The 23,083-nt window shown below is 43.5% G+C and overlaps 1 protein-coding gene across 1 annotated transcript; it reads right to left on the bottom strand.

Moving 5' to 3' along the window:
* Positions 1-1,116: 1,116 nt before the first annotated feature.
* On the bottom strand, positions 1,117-9,630 carry PRDX3 (peroxiredoxin 3). Its single transcript, XM_074960033.1, has 7 exons — positions 9,528-9,630; positions 9,110-9,251; positions 7,955-8,096; positions 6,919-7,054; positions 4,555-4,658; positions 3,140-3,305; positions 1,117-1,731 (listed from the first exon to the last, which is right to left on the bottom strand). The coding sequence occupies exons 1-7, from the start codon at positions 9,561-9,563 to the stop codon at positions 1,678-1,680; spliced, it is 780 nt and encodes a 259-aa protein (XP_074816134.1). The 5' UTR covers positions 9,564-9,630; the 3' UTR covers positions 1,117-1,677.
* Between the last annotated feature and the right edge of the window lie 13,453 nt (positions 9,631-23,083).

Below are 23,083 nucleotides of genomic sequence, written 5' to 3'. Positions count from 1 at the left end.
AGAGATTTCTTCCTATCTAGAAAATTTTGATATTTAAACAAAGGGCACCGATTTGAAGTCAATGGGATTGCACACAATGCACAGAGGAAGCATGTGCAAGTCTTTGCAGGACTAGGGTCTTAAATTTTCACAAATATCTGGTTAATACTACACGTATGAAAAACTAAACTAATATGAGGTTTGACGGGGTCAAAAAGATTCCTGGTAGGTATATAGAGCTAAGAGCTCAGTCATTGACTATCACTCTCTTTGGGTCAATGTGCCTAAATGAACACTCCACATGCTCTTGCATGATACAAGAGAAGCCTTTTTCACTGGTCACTCTAGCATTTTGACAAATTAGTCAAAGTTTAGAGCAATATTCTCTTAGACTAGTTAGCAAAGAACTAACTAGTCCAGCTATCCACTGCTCCAACTTGGGCTCTTATAGGCTTCCACCTTCATTCTTCCACATTATTTCTTCTCTACCCCTGCTGGTGGATAGATTCATTTTGTTTATCCAGGATTTTAAGGAGTTTTCACTTATCCAGTCCTTCAGCAGCTATTCCTTTGCTCCCTTTGCCACACATATGGTCCAGTTTCTTCTGCATTTATCTGTAGCCACTAGCAGCTTATAAATGGTAGCAGGTGGGGCTGTGGGAGATAAAACTTAATGTAACAACACACCCAATCTCCGGTAAGCAGAGGAGCAAGAACATCCAACCTAGATGGTAGTTAGAACAACACTGTAGACAGTCTGCTTTAAGATTAATTTATTAATCATTTCATAGTTTAAGAAAAAAATATATGCTCAAAATCATTTCAGGAGGAAGCCATATTAGATCTTAAACAGACTTACTGAATCTTCCAACATAATTACACATCAAGCACTACAATATTTGGAAATCTGCATTTAGTGCAACAGACAATTTAAGTGTATGACCAACTATTTAAAAAGGCAAAACAGAAATTATTAAGTGCCAGTAAATGTACCACGATTAGAGTTAAGTTCACATCTCCAACAGTTCCTAAACGGAACGCAGTTACTCTTCATTTAATGTTATATATTCCAATACATTTTAGCTGAACGATTGTAGACATTTGTTACTGCTACCTCCAAATCATGTTTGCATGTGGAAACAGTTTGGAAAAAAAAAAAAACAACATAATTTGCACAAGGAATTCTTCCATCCCTGCCTAAAGAGCTACTGGCAAATTAAAGGGAACCACGTTCTAGATATTTCTCTGTATCATCCACTCTACAGCTCAGTATTTCCAGCTCTCAGAAACAAGAGTCTATCGTCCAATTTTTATGTGTGCACAGAAAGCCTGGCACCATTTCTATTCCAAGACTGCTTAAAAGGAAGGAGGAAAGGTTAGTACTCCTGCCCCCCCAAAGTCACAGGCACATATACATGGGGGAGATAAAGAAGAGAATGGCTGAATACAGAGATATATGGGACGGCAGTACACACTCTCTGGGGAAAAAAACCGCTCCAAGAATATGATTTAAAACTTGCTGATTATGTAACTATTTAATGTTTCAGCATTTAACAATTTTTCTTAAACACCAAAAAAATAAATTAAAAAAATTGCATTTAAATGCAATCATGACTGCTTCCTTAGGAAATCCAGCATATGGTTTCTAAGTAACGATAATAAGGACTCTTTCATTGCCACCTAGCTGTATCTGATGATCTATTTATGCACTTTCTCAAAGTACTCCTTAGAAGCTTCTGGACTTGGCTTGATCTGTAAACAAAGAGAGACAGTTTTATACAAGTTGGTATATACACAAAGTGTATGAGATAAAAATTATGGCTTTATATTTAAGATTCCATTTAAGAATACGGTTTATGCTTTAATAAACCACACAGTTATTTCTGAATGTCCACTCACTCATGAGAAGCAACGTACAAAGGTATTTTAACAGAAGTGCAGGCTTCTCAGCTGCAAAAAGAAAACTGAAAAATATTTAACTGCAAGACATTAAAAAATTTAAACTAGGACTATCAATCACAGTTTTAATCGCACTATTAAATTTAAATTGGTATTCTATAATTGTTTATTATAAATATTTTTGATATTTTTCTACATTTTCAAATACATTGATTTCAATTACAACATAGAGCACAAAGTGAACAGTGCTCACTTTGTTATTTTTGATTACAAATACTTGCACCGTAGAAAAGAAACAAGAGAAAGTAATAGTATTTTTCAATTCACCACATACAAGTACTGTAGTGCAATCTCTTTATCGTGAAAGTGCAACTTTCAAATGTAGGTATTTTCCCCACATAACTGCACTCAAAAACAAAACAATGTAGGCTCTACAGTTTTACAAGTCCACTCAGTCCTACTTCTTGTTCAGCCAATCGCTAAGACAAACAAGTTTTTTTACATTTACAGTAGAGAATGCTGCCCGCTTCTTATTTACAAAGTCACTTGAAAGTGAGAACAGGCATTCATATTGGCACTGTTGTAGCTGGCATTGCAAGGTATTTACATGCCAGATATGCTAAACATTTGCATAGCCTTTCATGCTTCAACTTGTAGATTGCACTTTTTTACAGTGCAAATATCTGTAATAAAAAAAATATAAAGTGAGCACTGTATACTTTCTATTCTGTGTTGTAATTGAAATCAACATATTTGAAAATGTAGAAAAACATCCAAAATATTTATAATAAATTTAAATTAGTATTCTACTATTGTTTGACAGTTCGATTAAAAGTCTGATTAATCGCAACTTTTTTTTTATCTTGCAATGAATTGCGATTTTTTAAAATCATTTGACAGCCCTAATTTAAATTTATACAAAACACAAGGCAAATCCAGGCAGACTGTCATGACAGTTAACAAGGGAAGCAAGCGAAGACTGCATGTACTCATACGTATTGGGTGGAAGGAGGGATTTTGTGCTCTCAGAAGAATACAAAATGTGAATGTTTTCTACACATGTAACTTCTAGTATTGCGTATGCACATTAACTGATTCAGACTGAGGGCATCAATTCATACAATCAAAACTTAAAAGACTTTTAAATTAACAAGTTCTTTCATACTATAGTGCCCAGTCTTCAGACTTTCCATGCAATAAGGTGGAACATTTTCCAGGATTGGGTCCATATTTTGGATGGTGATACTTAACCAACACATACCGTAGGGGACTCTGGAGTCCAGTTTGCTGGGCAAACCTCTCCATGAGTTTCCACATACTGGAATGCCTTTACCAAGCGAAGGGTCTCTTCCACACTGCGGCCAACAGGGAGATCATTGATACTCAGATGCTTGATGACTCCAGTAGGATCAATGATGAAGAGACCTCTGTATATGAACAAAGATGTTTTGAACCTTTGCAATATGAATTCTGTATCTTGCTTCTTGTGCATGCTGAAATCTATCTCACAGAGTTATTCTAAATCACTTATACCATAGTGTATGGAATAGTGATATGTAACATTTGTACAGTACTTGCTAATTTGTACTTTGCACAATAAGATAGCTAAGAAGTAGTAACGACAATAGTCGGAACTAAAGATGCTGATTACAAAAGTGTAATCAGAGCATTAATCCCACCCATGCTTTCCAGGTCCTGAAACCACTTCTCCCTATTATTTTGAAAAAAGAAAAGGAGTACTTGTGCGAATACAGACTAACACGGCTGCTACTCTGAAACCTATTATTTTGAGGCACTCCAAAATCCCTTTAAGGTGCTACTTTGAGTTTTGTCTGCATATAGAATACAGGATTGAGTCTAAGCCTTCGTTACAAGGATATCTGTTTATGCATTTAAAAGAACGTCTCAATCTCACCCTTTAACTACTAAAGTGGTGGAATTAATTAGATTTGGCAACAAATACTCAAGTTCCTTCCTAGCAAATAATTTAGACAAAAAGTTGAGCACATTTTTTTTTTTAAAACAAAAGGGTTATGAAGCAGAGTTAAAAAGAGAGCTCTGGGATCACTATTGTTCTCTATTACTTTATAGCAATAAGAAATAGAACTCATGCGCCCGCAAATACACAGGTCAGAAAGGGTCCTCAGTCCACAGAGCAGGGAAGTACAAAGCAGTGCCAAGTAGCGTGCACTCTTCCTTGCAATCATGTGGCAAATCCCGCTGTGCCAAACGTGTGCAGCTAGGAATCCATGGGCATTCAAGAAGGGGGAGATTGGAGCATCTGTGCTGCTTGACCTCCTCAAAATTGCATGGCGCTCTGCATAGATATTAGTACTATCAATTAGATAGATAGTACTAATAGAATCTTAGAGAGATAGGGAAGAGAACAAGCATTGGGTTAGGAGAGTCAGAACAGAACATTCTTTCCCCACGAGTGTTCCTGGATAGATAAGTTTCAGAGGCTTCACACCCTGACCTATCTCTCCATAAGGCCATATACCCTTCCCCCACCTTCTATAACACTCTGCAGAAACTGCAAAACAAGCCAGCGTTCTTGTGTTTCACCCTCGCACAGATTTTTGAGGGGAAAGGGAGTACAATATGGCCCATGCAGTTTTAAACTTGGCACTGTCATAACTAGGGAACAGTAGAGGTTACCAGAGAACAAGGTCCTACCTTAGTGCTAGACCAGATCCTTCTAACAGCACACCATAATCTCGGGAGATTTGTTTCGTCAGGTCTGACAGAAGTGGGATATTCATATGGCCCAAGCCACCACTCTAGTAGAAATAAATAATAGAAGGGTAAGTTTGAGCGTAATAAGAGTGAAGACTGAATATCTATTTAGTTTTTTATTTTCTTTGCATCACTGCCCTACTAGGAGTTCCCTTCCGGAGTCACAGCACTGATAAAACTTTCATTCTTGAGCCTTTATTAAACTAGGCTCTTAACATGGTATAATTAGTTCACTTGCTTTGAGTGAATTTAATTGCTGGTTTTAAAAACACCACCTCCAAGAGCACGAAGCCCTTCTACACTAATGATTTTCAGACTGCTGACACAGGAGGTATGAGACCACCCATAACAGCAATGAGAAGATTTTGGGGGAAATTATTTCCCCTTATGCACTAGGTGATCACTTTAATTAAATAAAAGAGCATCTATTCCACATGATCTACTAAGAGAGATGTCACTTTTATTATAAAAATTGAATATCCATGTACAAGTACAGATGTTTGCATTTTTCTCATGTTAGTAACGTTTATTTTGGAACACAGTCAGAATACGTCAAAGATATTCCGTTTTCTGTATGTAAATAGATTCAGTATTTAAAGCACATATTTTCCTATATTTGGGCAGTCGAGTGAGAGTGTGTACTGAATTGTGCAACATTTTGACCACCACAGGATAACCTATCCTTGAAACAAGACTGATAAATCTGTTAGCTTTTCTATTCCTGGCACTGTCAATGAACCCATGTACAACCTTGGGCAATCACATAGACCCTGATTCTGCACATACCTATCCACGACAGAACAACTCATACTTGTGCATAAAACCTTACTCACATAAGTGTTAAAGAAATCAAGGCCTTTGTTTCTCTGAACCTCAGTTTCTCTCAAAGGCACCATGGGAACAATACTTTCCCACCTTTATAGAGTGTTTTGAGACCTATGGATGAAACAGGTGCCAAGTACTATTGCACACATAAAGTTATAAATCAAAGCCAATATTCACATTTTGGAGTTTTGATCCAACTTTAATACGAATAAAAACTGATTTGCCCAAGGCAAAGCTTTGTCCAAGTATATTAGGCATGACAGACTTTAACAAAATTAGCTTTCTCCTCTGTCTGCATATTACTCACACACACACACAAACCCACAGAAGAAGGCAACATCAGCTGGTGGTCCTTCACATGAATCTGCAATTATACAAACTGGTCCTGACCCACCTACACTTTTGCTAGGAAGTATGAACACAATGAAGCATTTCCACATAACCAAATTAGCAATAACTGATGACATCAGATATGAGCTTTTTTTGAACTGCCCCATTAGGTTTTCTAGTTTGGTTACTGGCAGAAGACCAACAACATTTTGGCATTACTTAATGTAAAGAGGCCTGACAGTAAGAACAAGTCCTCCCTAGCACTTCCTCCTTCTCTCAAGGAGTTATTACACAAGAAGTTTTAAGCTTTTCTGTGTGTCTTAAACAAGGCTGTTAGGATTTTCGGTAGCTTTCAGCTAGTGCTATAAATCCCCTAACAACCTTTTATTCTTTGTTTCAATTTAATCAGAAAGAAGTTGTCAAAGTTAGCTACTGATTAACTACTTACTAGTTACATGTACACCGCAGATATATGTAGTAACTACTAAATTTTATGTAGAAGATCACAAGTAATAATTACCTTTATTTAAGGTATCTCATAAATAGAATATGCATTATATGTTTTACTCAGAAGTTAACATTTAAATCACACTGTGTAAGCTTCAAGAGTACTGAGACATACTAGACAGAAAAGCAAAGTTTCTGGTTGTGTTATTACTTCAAACTCAGAAGTTAGCTATTAGCTAAATATGGCAAAGAAGTTTTTAAACTATTATCTATCGCCACATTTTTTATTTTAAAAGAACTGGATGAGGAAGACAGTGCTTCAAAATTTAATACTTAAAATTAGATTTCATATTAAATATACTCACATAGAAAAGCTGTCAAATGCTACAATCAGGTAATTCCTTCTTCTTGTTTGCTTTTTTTTTAGGCCTCTCCTAAAATAAACTACTGTAAATAATGTATGCAAGTGGAATATTTAGGAAATGCCTCTGTATGAACTTGTGTTCAATTAGAGAAAGATTATTCAAAAATGAGAGTGGAAATTTATGCTTGATAGTAAGGGTTTGCAGAGTTGAATCCTAGCTGAAATGCTCTTTTGAAGGCAATCAGTGTCTTTGCATGAGCAAACATAGTATTTTACACAGCTTCTTAATTGCACTCCCCAAAGTGCTGTTAGTGAGAAAACAGCCTCCTGACTCCTACCTTTCGTGGTGTATTTATCCAGGCCAGATGACAAAAGTGAGAATCCACAGATACAGCAACGACCTCACAGTTCACATCATGAAATTCATTAGCTTTGTCACTGAAAGCCACAATTTCTGTCGGGCATACAAAAGTGCTGGGTGGGAAGAAGGACAGTAAATAAAAGAAAGTAAGTAAGTTGTAATTATTCCAGATCTAAGCCTCACAAAGAATTTTTAAAATAACGAGGAAACATTGGTTTCCAGGCACAAAACACACTGCTGTATTACTTATATAGCATGTTTTACAGTTCTGTTTCATCACTGATTCAAGTTTTCAAGTAGCTGAATCAGTTTCAACAAGTCTCAGAAAAACAGCAATTGCAATGCAGTTAAATAGTACGCTGATTTTTTGTGTCTACATTTTCAACAAGCAAGATGTTTTCATGAGTTCTCATCCAGCTAGCTCTTAGTGAACAGATTTTGCAGAAAAGTTCTACATTAGCGGAACCTAGGTGGAGGGATTGAAAATGGAATCCTCTCCCAGCTACACCACCAGCAGAGCCACTCCACAGCTACTATTGTGGGCTCAGGACTTCATGTGAGTTGCAACCCACAACTCCCATTCTGGACAGCTTTTGTTTACTGGTGCTGCTTAATCACAGATCTACCAGCTTTGCCATAGCCCACCCCTAAGTAAACCCCTTCATGGTGACAGAGCTCCAAGGCACACAGGCAGAGGAGTTCTCTGCAACCAGGATCCCCTTATGCAGTGGAGCCGATTCTTTTCTGAAGCCCTGGAGGCCTCCAGAGGCAACAGGGTTTGTTCCCAGCTTTACACTCAAATGAGCCAGCAGAACTATTGTTGCAGTATGAAACTATCTCCTCCCCAACTTTTATCATTCACACTCTAGAAACAGACATGCTTTCTGCTTGACAAGGATACCCAGGAGAAGGTCAAATGAAATGTTGGTAGAGATAGAAACCCACAACATGCTGTTTCTGTCTGATTGAGCAGAAGTCTAGATATTATTTTTTTTAAAAAATGTTACACTCACAAATCCAAAGGGTAGAAGAAAAGTACCAGATATTTTCCCTTAAAGTCATCTAGGCTCAACTCTTTGAACTCTCCATTGACAACAGCTGTTCCTTTAAAATATGGGGCATGTTGGGTAACGGCAGGAACAAACCTTGAAGAACCTAGAAAGAATCATACTGTACGTCAGTGGTTCTCAACCATACTCAGAGGAGTCTTCCTGAGGGTACATCAACTCATCTAGACATTTGCCTAGTTTTACAACAGGCTACATAAAAAGCACTAGCAAAGTCAGTACAAACTAAAATTTTAGACAATGATTTGTTTATACTACTCTGTATACTATACGCTGAAATGTAAGTACAATATTTATATTCCAATTGATTTATTTTATAATTACATGGTAAACATGAGAAAGTAAGCAATTTTTCAGTAATAGTGTGCTGTGACACTTGTATTTTTATGTCTGATTTTGCAAGATTTAAGTGAGGTGAAACTTGGGGGCACACAAGACAAATCAACTCTTGAAAGGGGTACATCAGGCTCAAGATCCACCATGTTGTAGTTGGAATATATTTATTTGTGCTCATCATATTATGTTAGGATTTTGTTTGCCTTTTTATGATATAGCAAGGGGGGAGGGGGGGAGTTTACATGTTTGAAAAGCAAAGATACTCCATGTGCAAACGTGACATTTTAGAAGAGTATGCTTTCCAACTCAATCCTGTAAAGAGAAAAACTTTAGGGCATGGCTACACTTGCAGATGTCACTTTACCTGCATATTATCCAGACAAAGATCAACATTTGAGGACTGTGAAATTGCAGCTCTGCAGGAGACGTTACCATCCCAAGAGCATACAGTCCAACCTGCCCTGCTCATACTCTCCAACACGAGGTCACCTTCTTAGACCATCAGTTCAGCATCCAAACATCAGATTAGGATGAAGAGCTATTTTATCAGTGAAGAAGTTAGAAAGAGACGGAAACCGGAGGGCAATGGATTTTGCAGGCGTGTGATTGATCCACAAGCCCCACGGATCTGCTCCGAGCTACACTGTAACCCCTGCGGCTGGTTTCAGTCCCACCCACGTGGGCGCCCCGGCAGAAGCGCCCGCTTGCCCGCCATGCGGCTGACGCTTCTCGACAAGGTGGCGGTGAGGAGCGGCTCTGACTTACTGGTGCTGAAATGGAGCCGGGGAAGGGGCAGCTCTGCCCGAGCCGTGCATTCCCTCCCGGCGGCGGCGGCGGCAGCAGGTGCAGGGGGCCGCAGGGCAGCCGCACAGGCCCCCCGGGAGAAGGGAGTTGTTGCTCGGGCTACCTGGAAGGAGAGAGGGCAGAGGTTCAGCATGTGCAGGAGCGGGTGGCTCAGGGGGCCGGCCGAGAGCGTGCACGGGGTGGGGGGAGCTCCGTGCCCCCAGGATTGTGTGTGTGTGGAGGGGGTCACCCACCCATCCCGGAGCCCTGCAAGGAAAGGGGCTCAGTGCACCAGAAACTGGCCTCCCGGCCCCAGAGCGCCCTGCAGCCAGGCGGCCCCCACGTGCCCCGGAGAGCGGGGGCCGCTGGCCTGGGGCGGGAGCGGAGCCCGCGCACTCACCGAGGGCCTCAGCAACCTTCGCAGTGCAGCAGCCATCTTCGGGGCGGCGGAGTGACAGGCGGGCCCGGCCGGGGGCGCTGCCAAGCCGGCAGCGGGGCGGGGCCGCCGCGCAGGGGGCGGGACCGGCCTGGCTGGCGCTGCGGGGCGGGCTGGCAGAGCCAGGCTTTCCCGTATAGACTCAGGGCGCCCAGGGCGGCAGGTTTCTCAGAGAGCGTCGGGGAGAGATGCCAGAGCGAGCCCTGAGCCAGAGCTTAGCGGGTGGCCCCTTGGCTCCCTGCAGTACCCTTGGGGAGCCACCCCCCCGCCCTGCACCCAGGAACCACCCGCCCCACACCCTGACATACACCAAGCCTGGGAGCCACCCACCCTGCACCCTGAGCCTAACCTTCGTCCCGGGACCCTCCTACCCAGCTCTTATTCACAGGGGGTCCACCAGCACCTAATTCCAGACTATCTGCCTGCTTTCTCCCTCTCCCCTGCACTTTGAGAAAGCCCAAATACAACTCCTACTATGGGAAAGCCACCTTCCTGCACCCTGGGGAAGACTGAGCCCAACTACATCCTGGTTTCACCCATCCCAAACTCTCCCAGGGAATCCAGCTCCTCTTCACGCTGTGGAAGGCCTGAACCTACCCCACATCCCAGATCTGATACCCCATCCTGAGGGGAAAGCCTGAAGTTGACCCCTTCCACCTAACTCCCCCATGCTGCAAAGAAACCATTGATTCAACCACACCACATCCTGGCCCAGGCCTAACCCCAATCACAACACCCCACCACATGTTAACCACCTTTGCTGCATGGAAAGCCTGGACCGCCACCACTCCCTACCCTGGAAAATCCATACTTGCCAAACCTGGGTGGGAAGGTAGTTCAGATCATAAGGAAAGGGGGATGAAAGAAGACCTGAGCGTGGGAAGAGGGCACAAAAGACACAAAAATAGAATGTGGTGACTAGCTGCTGTGACTCAGCTCTCCTCCTTGGGGGGGAAGAGAGGAATTATAGTACTGTAGCCACATATGGCTAAATTAGGCCAGGCCTAGTGATAAGAGAGAAGCCTCCAGAGATCTAAAGGGGGAGTTTGCTTGTGGCCTGCCTGCTGGGTGGCAAAACCAAAGAGGAGGAAAAGCTCAGAAAAGGCTGATTGAGGGCTTTAGCCAGCCTGATTATCCCACACAGACCTTAGAAGGAGCACTGTGGGATTCCTGACGCAAGGAAGGAAAGCCCACTTGAGTTATCAGCACAAATCCCAGAAACAGGGCTGTGAGATGCCTCACATAAAGGGAAGAGCTGATGGGAAGCAACACATACACACTCCAGAAAAAGGGCTGTGGGACTTCTGGCTCAAAGAAGGAAAACTACCTGCTTGAAGTATTGCACAGGCCCAGAAGGAGGGCTGTGGGAACCCTGAATCAAGATGGAACAAAGGTTGGACTCTAGGTGCTAAAAACAAATTTGATATGCTGTAAGATCTAATAAATGAAACCTCACAAAGGGGAGATCATGGTTGAAGGGTTCTGGCCTTGAAATAATTTCTTGTAAGAACAAAGGAGGAACTAAGGGAACAATACCTGTAGGGGCAGGTTGTGCCACAATGGCATGGCTGAGATGGCTGCCTGTCACAGTTGGGCTTCCTAAATATGTTCCTTGTACCATTTATCATCACTGTATTCCCAAATATTTAAGGCACTCTGACACTATGCTAAGTGCTGTATAAAAACCTAGACAGAAATTTCTCCTTCCCTTCCTCCCTCTCCCCCCACCCCCAGACAAGTACTCACAGCCCAGATTGTGTGTGCCTCTCTGGGGGAAGGATATGGTCTTGTTTTTCTAGTAATATATGGGGAAGTGACTGTTCTGTTCATTAGACCCTCTTTAGTTAACCTCTGTTACATATGAGGGGAAGTTGTTTGGGAAAGATTTTAGTAAGGGGCTGACAATCACCACAATTTGCTACCTGCTATCACTGCAAAAATAGCACACATAGGAAGCAAGCAGCGGGAAAATTATAAAATAATGGGTGAGTTAGATGGCCAGTTTTGTCACCTGTAATATTGGTGAGTTTTCACTATCACCCTGCACTGTAAAACTCCATATTGCATTAGATTTAAACAACAGTAAAATATGGCCTCTTTTGATGGGGTGTGTGATGGGTTGCCTCCTTAGGATGCCACCTGATGTGCGGAGATACCACTGAGCCTACTGTTATGCCAACATGGGCACCCTTTTTATCTGTCTTGCTGAGCCAAGCTATTAAGCCTCCTCCAGCACACACACACACACACATAGGGCCACACCCAACTGAAGAACGACACAGACACGGAGATCAGTTCTGGGAAGGTTCAGCTTAAGGGACTTGCCTCAGCACTCAGGTGTCCACCTCCCTTACAGTGAAATCCACCTCCTTCCTCAATGTGGAAGAAGATATACACAGCCTCTTACCCCACTCCCTCCCAATTGAGAATTGTACAAACAGGGTTATATTATAAACAAGAAATAAGTTTATTAACTATAAAAAGTGAATTTTGAGTGAATATAAAAGATAACAGACAGAACAAAGCAGATTACAGACAAATAAAATATGCAAGCTAAGTGCAATATAATTAAGAAACAGGTTACAAAATTTAACGTCTCAATCTAAATATTTTCACAGGTGGATTATAGAAAGTCTTGAAAGGCAGCTGTATTGGCCTGAAGCTGGGGGTTTCAGGTATTTCCACTCACAGACTGGACACTTTCCTAGCCTGGGTTTAACCCTTCTCCCCTCAGTTCTATTCTTACTTCCCAGTGTCTTTCAGTATCTCTTTGGGTGGAGAGACAGAGGAGATCCATGATGATATCACTCCTCTGCCTTATATAACTCTTGTGTATGGTGGGGGAACCCTTTGTCTCCCAGTGGAAGAACACTGGCATTCCAAGGGGTGGGTGCAGTACCATGTCTTTGCAGGGCTGTGGCAGCCATTACTCATAGGCTGTCTGGAGCCTCCACAGGAAATCTAAGCTCTTTTACAGTCCATTGTCTTTCCTAATGTGCCATTAGCCCTGTCTGGCTTTTCCATTGTTGTACCTGAAGGACTAGTTGGGGTGACACCTAAAGTAACACATTTGAAATACAGATACATAGTCAATATTCCTAACTTCAGATACTGAAATGATACAGGCACACAAATTGGATAATCACATTCCGTAAATCATAACCTTTCCAATGATACCTTACATGAGCCATCTTGCGTAAAGTATATCAGTTATGTCATATCCATATTAGAAGCATATTTTCATAAAGAATATGGAGTGAAACATCACAGGGTGTACATCCCACACTGGCACAGAAAGAGTTAACTGGATCTAGAGTGAAATTAGTGCATATGGTTGCACCTGAAGGGTGGGCCAGGTCCAATTTAGTAGTAGGCCCAGTCTTAGAGAGTCTGCAAGGCTGAATTAAAGATGAGTCCCAGCTGGAAGAGAGCTGACTTCCTAATAAAGAAAGGACTTGAGGGCACTAAGAATGTGCTTTAGGGGGAGAGTAGTTTTCAGCACTTTCTCTAGAGAAGGGCCTTTTAGCAAAGGTGTAGGAGAGAGGTGTGAGCTCATGGGCTGAGCCTGGACAAAAGGGTAAGGTTGTAAGGCGGTAGCCTAGGGGGTTGGGTTTCCTGAGAAAAGAGTAATAAAAACAGTCATAGAAGAGGACAATAGGAGCTAGGCCTCCATGGAGGGAAAAAAGTGTAGGTGGTATTGCTTGGTACAGGAGCTAGAAAGAACTCTGTAGAGGTGTGAGCTTGGGATGAGGCTGAGGAAAAGGGCCTCGGCCCAAGAGACTGGCTCGGCTAGGAAGTAGCCTAGAGAGGTAGCAACATTTGAGGGAGCTGACCATAGCTGCTTGGATCCCTGGACTGAAGCTTGGGGCCCTGGGTTCCCCTGTGCCAAGAAAAGTAGGGTGAAAGCCACCTGATGTGGCGTGTGTAATCTAAGGAGTCTAGAGGTGGGCTAAAGACCTGCTATAAGGCCACTGAACTATTGTTTTATGGGACTTTGTTAACCAGATGGGGGGTGGATCTGAGAATGTGCCCTAGTTGGAGGGCTGAGTTGCAAGAAGGAGCAGACAGGGCTGGAACAGCTGTCAAGAGGAGGTACCAGACAAGAGGGGAAGATGCTGTTATGCTGTGCAGTGGTTGGTGAGTTGCTCTTAGAATCATAGACTATCAGGGTTGGGAGGGACCTCAGGAGGTCATCTAGTCCAACCCCCTGCTCAGAGCAGGACCAATCCCCAACTAAATCATTCCAGCCAGGGCTTTGTCAAGCCTGACCTTAAAAACTTCTAAGGAAGGAGATTCTGCCGCCTCCGTAGGTAACTCATTCCAGTGTTTTACCACTCTCCTAGTGAGAGAGTTTTTTCCTAATATCCAACCTAAACCTCCCCCACTGCAACTTGAGACCATTACTCCTCGTTCTGTCATCTGCTATCACTGAAAACAGTCTAGATCCATCCTCTTTGGAACCCCCTTTCAGGTAGTTGAAAGCAGCTATCAACCCCCCCTCATTCTTCTCTTCCGCAGACTAAACAATCCCAGTTCCCTCAGCCTCTCCTCATAAGTCATGTGTTCCAGTCCCCTAATCATTTTTGTTGCCCTCTGCTGGACGCTTTCCAATTTTTCCACATCCTTCTTGTAGTGTGGGGCCCAAAACTGGATACCGTACTCCAGATGGGGCCTCACCAATGTCGAATAGAGGGGAACGATCACGTCCCTCCATCTGCTGGCAATGCCCCTACTTATACATCCCAAAATGCCATTGGCCTTTTTGGCAACAACGGCACGCTGTTGACTCATATCCAGCTTCTCGTCCACTGTAACCCCTAGGTCCTTTTCTGCAGAACTGCTGCCTAGCCATTCAGTCCCTAGTCTGTAGCGGTGCATGGGATTCTTCGGTCCTAAGAGCAGGACTCTGCACTTGTCCTTGTTGAACCTCATCAGATTTCTTTTGGCCCAATCCTCCAATTTGTCTAGGTCCCTCTGTATCCTATCCCTACCCTCCAGCATATCTACCTTTCCTCCCAGTTTAGTGTCATCTGCAAACTTTCTGAGGGTACAATCCACACCATCCTCCAGATCATTAATGAAGATATTGAACAAAACCGGCCCCAGGACTGACCCTTGGGGCACTCCACTTGGCCAACTAGACATGGAGCCATTGATCACTACCTGTTGAGCCCAACAATCTAGCCAGCTTTCTATCCACCTTATAGTCCATTCATCCAGCCCATACTTCTTTAACTTGCTGGCAAGAATACAGTGGGAGACCATGTCAAAAGCTTTGCTAAAGTCAAGGTACAACACGTCCACTGCTTTCCCCTCATCCACAAAGCCAGTTATCTCATCATAGAAGGCAATTAGATTAGTCAGGCATGACTTGCCTTTGGTGAATCCATACTGACTATTCCTGAAGCACTTAGAGGAGAGGAAAGTGATCAAGATTGATTCTTTGAGGACCTGCTCCATGATTTTTCCAGGGACTGAGGTGAGGCTGACTGGCCTGTAGTTCCCAGGATCCTCCTCCTTCCCTTTTTTAAAGATGGGCACTACATTAGCCTTTTTCCAGTCATCCGGGACTTCCCCCAATTGTCATGAGTTTTCAAAGATAATGGCTCTAATCGCATCAGCCAACTCCTTTAGCACTCTTGGATGCAGCGCATCCAGCCCCATGGACTTGTGCTCGTCCAGCTTTTCTAAATAGTCCCGAACCACTGCTTTCTCCACGGAGGGCTCTTCTACAGCCTCTAAAAAGCTCTAAGTGTCCTAAAGATTAAACTTAAAATCATACCAGCTGTTCAGCTAACCAAAAAAACACCATATATTCAAATAACTTGTTAACTAGCATTAGACTGGTAGGAGGGGAAGCACTCTTCTGTTGATTTTCCTCTTGAGAGAATGCAGGGATTGGACATGATGCTGGTCTGAGGGCCCTGGTTTGAGAGATTCAGGTCTCCGCCCCCTCCTTCCCCCCCCCCCCCCCCAAAAAAAAAAAGCACTGCTAGACTGAGGGGCAAGGGGGAGCTGTAAGGTAAATAATTCTATTGACTGACTTCAAGGCCTTGTCTACACTGGAGGCTTGTCCTGCTTCTAACTATTGGTGGCCAAGATGGTAATCAGAATGTATGTTTTTTTGTTTTTGTTTTTGTTTTTTTGTTTTTTTTTTTTGTTTTTTTTTGTGGTTCAATGTTTCAATCTGCTAGTCTAGAAACACTTTGATGAACCAGTACAATATTTTCAGGACCAGTAAGTTTTTTCCAGGCACTTGCCCTGGACCAATAATCCGAAATAACTACACCAACTTGTATGGGGCTTTTCTACAGTTAAAAGCAGTAGAGAGCTATGTATGGGTGGGAAACTTGGGGTTAGCTGAAATTTCTCCTCTGCTGTTTGATGCAGCTCTCTGCTTCCCCCCACCCAAACCTGTTTCTCCCCTCCCTTTCTTGTAAAATGTGCCTTTCTCTCTATCCTCCTATTCTGGTGCTGTCTAGATTACAAAATCAACTTTCTGGGTACCTCATAATGGACTACTGTACCACATGATGCTGTTAAAACACAGTCCCATCTTGCAGTGTGGACAGAGCTTAACCATATTTTAAACATATGCTCAAAGATGGCATTCTTCCTCCTTTCCCTGTTGTATCTTTCCTCTTCCCCAAATTCTGCCTCTTTGTTCTCATGTATAGGAGTCCTATTTCTAATTTCAGTATATTTAAAAGGTTTACATTATTTTTATTGCCTCTAAGCCAAGTTTCTGATTTAAATCCAATATTTTGCTGGTAAAAATGTACTAAAATTAAGGTCAAGATCCACTCAGGTATTTAAAGCATTCCCTCTTCTCCCCCCCACCCCGCCCCGCCTGCCCGCTACAAATGTGGCTTTGATTACTCTTCTGCTGGTTTTCTGCTCTTGTGCTTCACTTTGCAAGTTTGATACTAGGGTACACGATGTGGTTGACAGCTGAGATTCTAAGAGAGAGATGTCTGAGAAACAGGTCTCTGATCAGACAGTCCTACAACTGATCATGGGTAGGCAGATTACTGGCCCCAGGCAGAGCCTCACTAACTTCAGTGGGGCTCTTTGTGGGCATGGTAGTCTAGCTACATATTATCAATTTCTGGACTGAGGCCTTTGAGCCTGATACAAACCCCACTTAAGTCAAGGGGAGACTTTCCATTGACTGCCTGCAAGGGACTTTGGATCAGGCATTTGGGCCTAATCAGACAAGATGCTGATCCAAGTGATGTAGCGGGCACTGGTCTGGGACTTGGGCTCTGCTACTAGCCTTCTATGTGACCATTAGCAAATATCTACCCTTTATCTCCATTTTACAGATGGGGAAATGGAGGCACAGAATGATACTTGCCTCCTTTTGTAAAGCACGCCAAGATCTCTTGATGAAAAGCACTATATGATTCTGAGAGAGTTGAGGGTTTAAAGCACCGTAGCATCTTAAAGGATCACTAGCAATGGACAAACTATTTCCACACCAAATTTGATAGATCCCTAAAGGGAAGGGAGATGGACTGGGCAAGGGCTCTTTTTTTCCCTCCTTCCCATCTCCCACTGCTGTGGTGAGGCTAATGTCTGACTTCTTGCTGATTCCAAGATGTAGCCACTTTCTGAATAACAACTCCATTTTTATTTTTGTTTCCTTCTGGCTGTCGTCTTGACAGTCAGTGCACTCCAAGTAGTTAAATTGCCATTAGTCACTTCTCTGCTTCAAGATAACAGATGATTGCACAAGGAATTTAGAAACAGTGGGAGAAGTTACATGGCCCTGCAGATTTCATAGATGTAAACCAAAACAAAAAGATGTGCTGGCAGTCATTCATGTTGAGGATGTGCTGCATCACCCCAGTGCTGTTGCTATGTGGCAGCCTCTCTGCTTATGCGAAGGACTCTGTAAACATTATATGGTACACAGTCTGTCTGCAAAGGCTGTTGCAAAAGCCAGCCTAGTCTCAACCTACTGCTATGGAACATCAGTGGGAGCTCATGGGGGGGGGGGGGGGGTCAGCAATTTGCAGGGCTGGACCTAATTCAATTTCAAACATAGGCCAGCTTAGAGATGATGACGAATGGACATCAGTGGCTTAAATGTATATGTGTATGTATATGAGGGGAGAGAGAATGTTTCCTCCCGATAATGTCGGCAAAGGCCCCTCTGGCATCTGGTAAACATGGTGCCTTATCCTGACACTTTAAATGTACAGTAATCAGGCCAGGAGGCTGCTGCTCTAGAGGCAGGCTAAAGCTGGGTGTTGCTGCAGCATTCATGGCTCTAGACCTGTGAGCCCACCCTGCTGATGACTCATCTGTTATAATGGCTCATAGCGCTCTGCTTAGCTGCCCTCCTTTTATTACAGTGATGCATTTGTGCCTTTATAGTTAAGGCTGTCAACATTTTATTTATAAACCCCTGTTTCCCCATAAATGAAAGGGCTGCCAGCCCTGTTTTTCCTGACGTCCAGCAGCCCTTAAAGGTTTTAAGGGGACTTGAGGCTTTTCTGACCTGCTCTAAATAAAAAATAACTTAATTTGTACAAGTTTAAATAGATTGCATCTATTTATACCATTATTCTTCTGAGTGTCAATACTCCCTCCCCCCCCCCCCCCATTCAGTCTTCTCCTCCCCCAGTGCAAACATTAGGCTACTCTCTTCCTTCTGCCCCCATTTCCTTGCTACAAAGGGAAGCACAGTTGTGCTAGGGGTCTGATCTTCTACAACAGTTGTGAGAGGAATCAGGCCTCAGTTCATGGAAGTAGGCAGATAATTGAGGAAGGAAGGGCAATGTAACACATGCTCTTGAGGTATGGGGATTTCAAAATGATTACTTTAGGCAGTGTCCTCTCCTAGCTGGGAACAGAACCAGGGATTTTCAGGTGGAAATCTCCTCAACACTGAATGCTGCTCAGAACAGTATTTGCTTCTAATCTTGGCTTCTGACAGTTTTCCCCCAACTTTCTCCTTTAGATGGATGGAGGAGGGGAGAAAACTGCATAGCTGGGAGACCACTGAGAGCTTGGCCACTGAACTAGCTATGCTGCTGTGGGACAGGGTACCTGGGACTCTTTCTTAAAGAAAAGGCACACCACTGGAAAGGCATTGGAGCCTAGATTCAACCTGGATACTCCAGATCTACCCCTGTTTAAGGCCATGCATTTTGCCCACCTCCTCTCAGCAATGCTATTAGGGAAAGATACTACAGTTGTGTCTACTTCACTCGCTAGCAGAAACCAATGGGTGAAATAATCCAAACTGGTTGGTTAAGACTGTGCTTGATGTCTCTTCCTCGATAACCTGGCTACTCCCAGAAGGAATGCGTGGCTTCATAGGGATTCCTCAACTGGATGATTGGGTAAGTTGAAAAATACATGGTAACCTTTTAAAAAGAACCTCTTTCCCCCCTGCCCCCAGCTCTCTGGAGGTGAGCTCTAGAGAGGTGCTTTGTGTCTGCCTCTCTGCAAGGATCCCAGTGTTACAGCTGTTTTGGTCCCAGGATATTAGAGAGACCAGCTGGGTGAGGCAATATCTCTTATTGGACCAGCTTCTGCTGGTGATAGAGAAACTTTTGAGCTTTTCAGAGGTCTTCAGGTCCATGTGCCTTGAAACTTGTATCTCACCAACAGAACCTGGTCCAATAAAAGATATTACTAAAGTTCACCCACCTGGTCTCTCTGCAAGGAGATCTTTCTGTACTGAGGAGGGAGGGTGAGGAGAGAGCTATACTTCTGAAATATAGCTGTAGAATGTGACCTCCATCAGTACAGGATGACTGCATGCACTATGCAATTGCCTGTGAGCTTGAGGGTATAGAGCTGGGGTATGATTTCCAGCTTGTGGAGACAACTAGTACTTATCCAGCTGGTTTGCAACATTAAAGTGTAGACATGGTGGTGCAAGCTAGGCGCCTTGAGTGAATGCCTAGGGTCTCAGATGGTATGTATTCAGGGCAGCTAGCCTATCCTGCTGCTTGTGCTGTTTTTAGCAGACTAGCTCAATGAGCTAGTCTCCTTGAGCTGAGAATCGTACCCCCCAGCTCACAGTGTGATTATACCTTAACACTGCCCTGTTCTGCATGAGCACTTTCCTCACCTTATAGAAAACAGGGAAACTGAATGGCCTGCTCCTCACTGCATGTGGTCCATTTAACACAGGATGGAAGATATGTTTCTGGGTGCCCTTTGCTACTATTGTTTGTTTGTAATTTAATTGTCCATGACTGTGCTGAGAAGGCAAAAGAGCTTGCTTTTCATTTAGGCACCTAAATAAGGGTTTGATGGCTGGTGCTGAGCATTTTGAAAAATCTGATCCTAAAAGTTCAGTCTTTCAGAAAAAGGGTGCTTCCTGTTACAAGCAAGAGTGAAATTTCCATTGACTTCAATAGATGCCTGAGCAGGCCCCAAGTTCCTAGGGAAAAAATAATTTCCTATTGGTTAAGAGCCTGCTCCTGGGTGGTGCTGAGTGCACATGCATTCTATTAGTATTAATGGGACATGTTTGGCATGTTGTAGGCTGCAATGAGCACTTCAGGGGGTGGGAGCCCAAGGCACTAATCCTGCAAGCTGTTCCTCACATGTGAACCCCTGCCCCCACTTTACTGATGTACAGGCCTATACCCACACATCAGCTGGCAAGATCAGGGCTTACGTGACCACTTCAGCTTATGGAAGACCTACTTCCAAGTGACTGCTTATTGTAAACTTGCTTCTGCTCAAGTATCTTGTTGTGGGGAGGGTGAATAGGATGAATTCAAGAAAGAAGCTGCACCATGAGGTAAGAAAAGAAAATGTTTTGACTTATTGTATTTCTTTTGTTTGAATATGAAAAATGTTTTAAAATAGTTACCCTGTCTTCTGACACCAATGTCCTGTTCTGACCTTGCCATCACCCCTCTGAGGGGGAGCAGATGTCTAGGGTCTTGTATATCATTTTCCCCATTATGGAGAAATCTGATGTAAAGTCTAAGTGTCTTTTACTTACACATAAACATCAGACCTCAGACAGAGGTGATCAAATAGCATATGGGGCAGTCTCTTTCAGGAGTCTTAACCCAACACCAATGCCTGCTTCCCACAGAGCAACTCTAGCTCCAGAACCTGGCATTTCTCACACAAAAAATTACTAACTGAAACACAGCATGTCTCCCCACAAACTGAACACTTGCTCACATGTTAAGATGACTTGGAAGACAGTGTAGTAGCAGCACCTGCTGACATCAGTATGATTAATTTTTAAAGTTCCAAACCCTCTTTTCTTTGTCCTTTAATCAGGTGCAAAAGAGCATTTAATATTGTGACAAATGACAATGTAGTAGGAAGTCTGAGTATCATTTTTCCCAGACAGTTTTGCCTCGCTGTCAGAAAGGAATATAACTTTAGCTTGGGGTATAATCGGTATGCACACAAAGATAGGAAGACATGGTGATTATATCCTACTTGCAAGAACATGCTGGGCACTTTAATCTGGGTTGCTTCACAAGGATTTAATTAATGCAGATAAGAAAGGGATTCATTGAATGTAATGAGTCTGGTCCTGATCTTGTTTATGTGGCTGTCATTACCTTGGCTTCTGTGGAGTTACTCTTGAGTTACACAGGTGTAAATAAGATCAGAATCATGCTAATAGATGGCACCTGTTCTATATAGCAGATATTCAAATACTGGAATAGTGGTAGGATTCAAATTGTCTAGTCTTCCTTTCAGTAACACGTGTATGACACCCCTCCCCCGAAATTAATGGGCTTACATGAACATAGCTGAAAGCAAGGTTCCTACTGAAATTAGTGGTTATTTAAGGATGGGTATATAAGGGGTGGGGAAATGCACTTAGGAAGCATAAGGGGATCTTGTTAGGTTGACACCTTAAAATTGGGGGTTAAAAACATTTTTAAAAGTCACTGCTGGTTAGGAAGGTTTATTTGCTTTTAAAGATGTGCGGGTTTGGCAAAACATTCCCTTGTTTGCAAACAAACTATTCTGTGGCTGTGCTGATGGATGAGCATCTAACCAATTTGAAATGAAACTGTCCAAATCCAAAAGTGAAATTGCTCAGTCTGTTTTCATTAGCTATAAAAGGCATTGAGTATGTCCTATAAAATAAGTAGTAATTCAGTTAGTAATACAGGTAAGGACATTTTTTGTTTTTTAAAACAGTGGCTGGATTTTTTTTTTTTTTTTTTTTTTTTTTTTGCAGTTGTTGAGCACTCATACTTTCAGCTCAAGTCGCTGAGAGCTGTAGGGGCTCAGCACCTGAGGCTTCATAAGGCCTTATGACTTTTCTAAGCTGAGGGGGTGAAATCTTGGCCTTAATAAAGTCAATGGCAAAACTCCCATTGCTTGTAATGGAGACAGGATTTCGCTTCGTGTCCTGGTGACTGTACCTCCATTAGACACTGTCTACCACGAGCCACTGGAGGGCGCCCCAATACAAGCTGAACCCTGCAGTGGGGCTGTGGCTGATTAACTCCGCGGAGCTAGCCCCGCTGCTGCTGGTAAAGTTGTTATAAATCACTACGGCGCACAGAAATGCATGAAGGGCCTGCCCCCAACCCCCTACCCGTTTGAATCGTGTTTCTCGTGGGACCGTAACCACTCAAGAAGTGAGACCAACAGGAAACCAAGCTTACTTTACCGAGGAAGGAGTTGAGCGGCTCGGTTTATGTGACTCAATAAGGGTCTCTGGAAACAATCGTTAACAGTATAGGGTGCACAAAGCATCTTTCTTTCTTCCCCCGCAGCATACTATAAAGAAAACACACTAGAAGGCTAATACACGACTGCCTTGCTGTCTCCATTGCGCAGGCGCCAGTAGTAAATTCACAACTTCGTGCAAAGCCACAGAGCGTGCAACCCTTTTTGCACGAAGCGTGGGGCATGGCTGTCTCCCCGCCTTCCCACCCAGCTTCAAAGTAATGTGAGCATTTCACTGAACTTGGGTGATTGAAGTCTCCTGTTAATGGTGATTTCCCCACCACTCTCCTCTGGGGCTCATTTTCTCTCCCCCCCCCCCCCCCCATCAGAAAAGCTAACGAGCAACAACTAGTGTCCTACTTCCGGGAACTCTGAAATACTTTGCAAGGGATTAAACATACCCTCCTCCTCCTTCTCCCCGCAATTGCTTGGGCTGTTGGCTGCTTGCCTATGTTATGCAGATCTGCTGCATTTGTAGCCTCCCAAAACAGTTAGATGCAATGTGTCATAGCCCCTATACGGCCCTGGCAACTCCTCGCCTTCTGGGTTTACATAATGGAGGTCTCCTTCTCAAGGTGCAAGCCAAAACCCAGAGCAGGCGCTCAGCCTACAACTCCCAGCATTCCCGGTCCCGTAGCGTTGAGGAATGAACCAGCTGTTGAGGACGGCGCCTGCGCAATGCTGCGGAACCAGCTTCACAGGGCCACACCCCCGGGGAGGGCGGGGGAGGCAGCAGCATCTGAAACACTAAACCATCAGAGAGAGCCCGGGGGGGTGGGGGTGGGGGGGGAGGAGAATGGAGTAGCAGAGCAATACGGAGGGGGGGAGAAAAC

Source organism: Natator depressus, chromosome 7 (assembly GCF_965152275.1).
Source record: "Natator depressus isolate rNatDep1 chromosome 7, rNatDep2.hap1, whole genome shotgun sequence".
Lineage (NCBI taxonomy): Eukaryota > Metazoa > Chordata > Testudines > Cheloniidae > Natator > Natator depressus.
The sequence above is the reverse complement of the archived record's forward strand: the minus strand, read 5'-3'. Positions and strand labels throughout refer to the sequence as shown.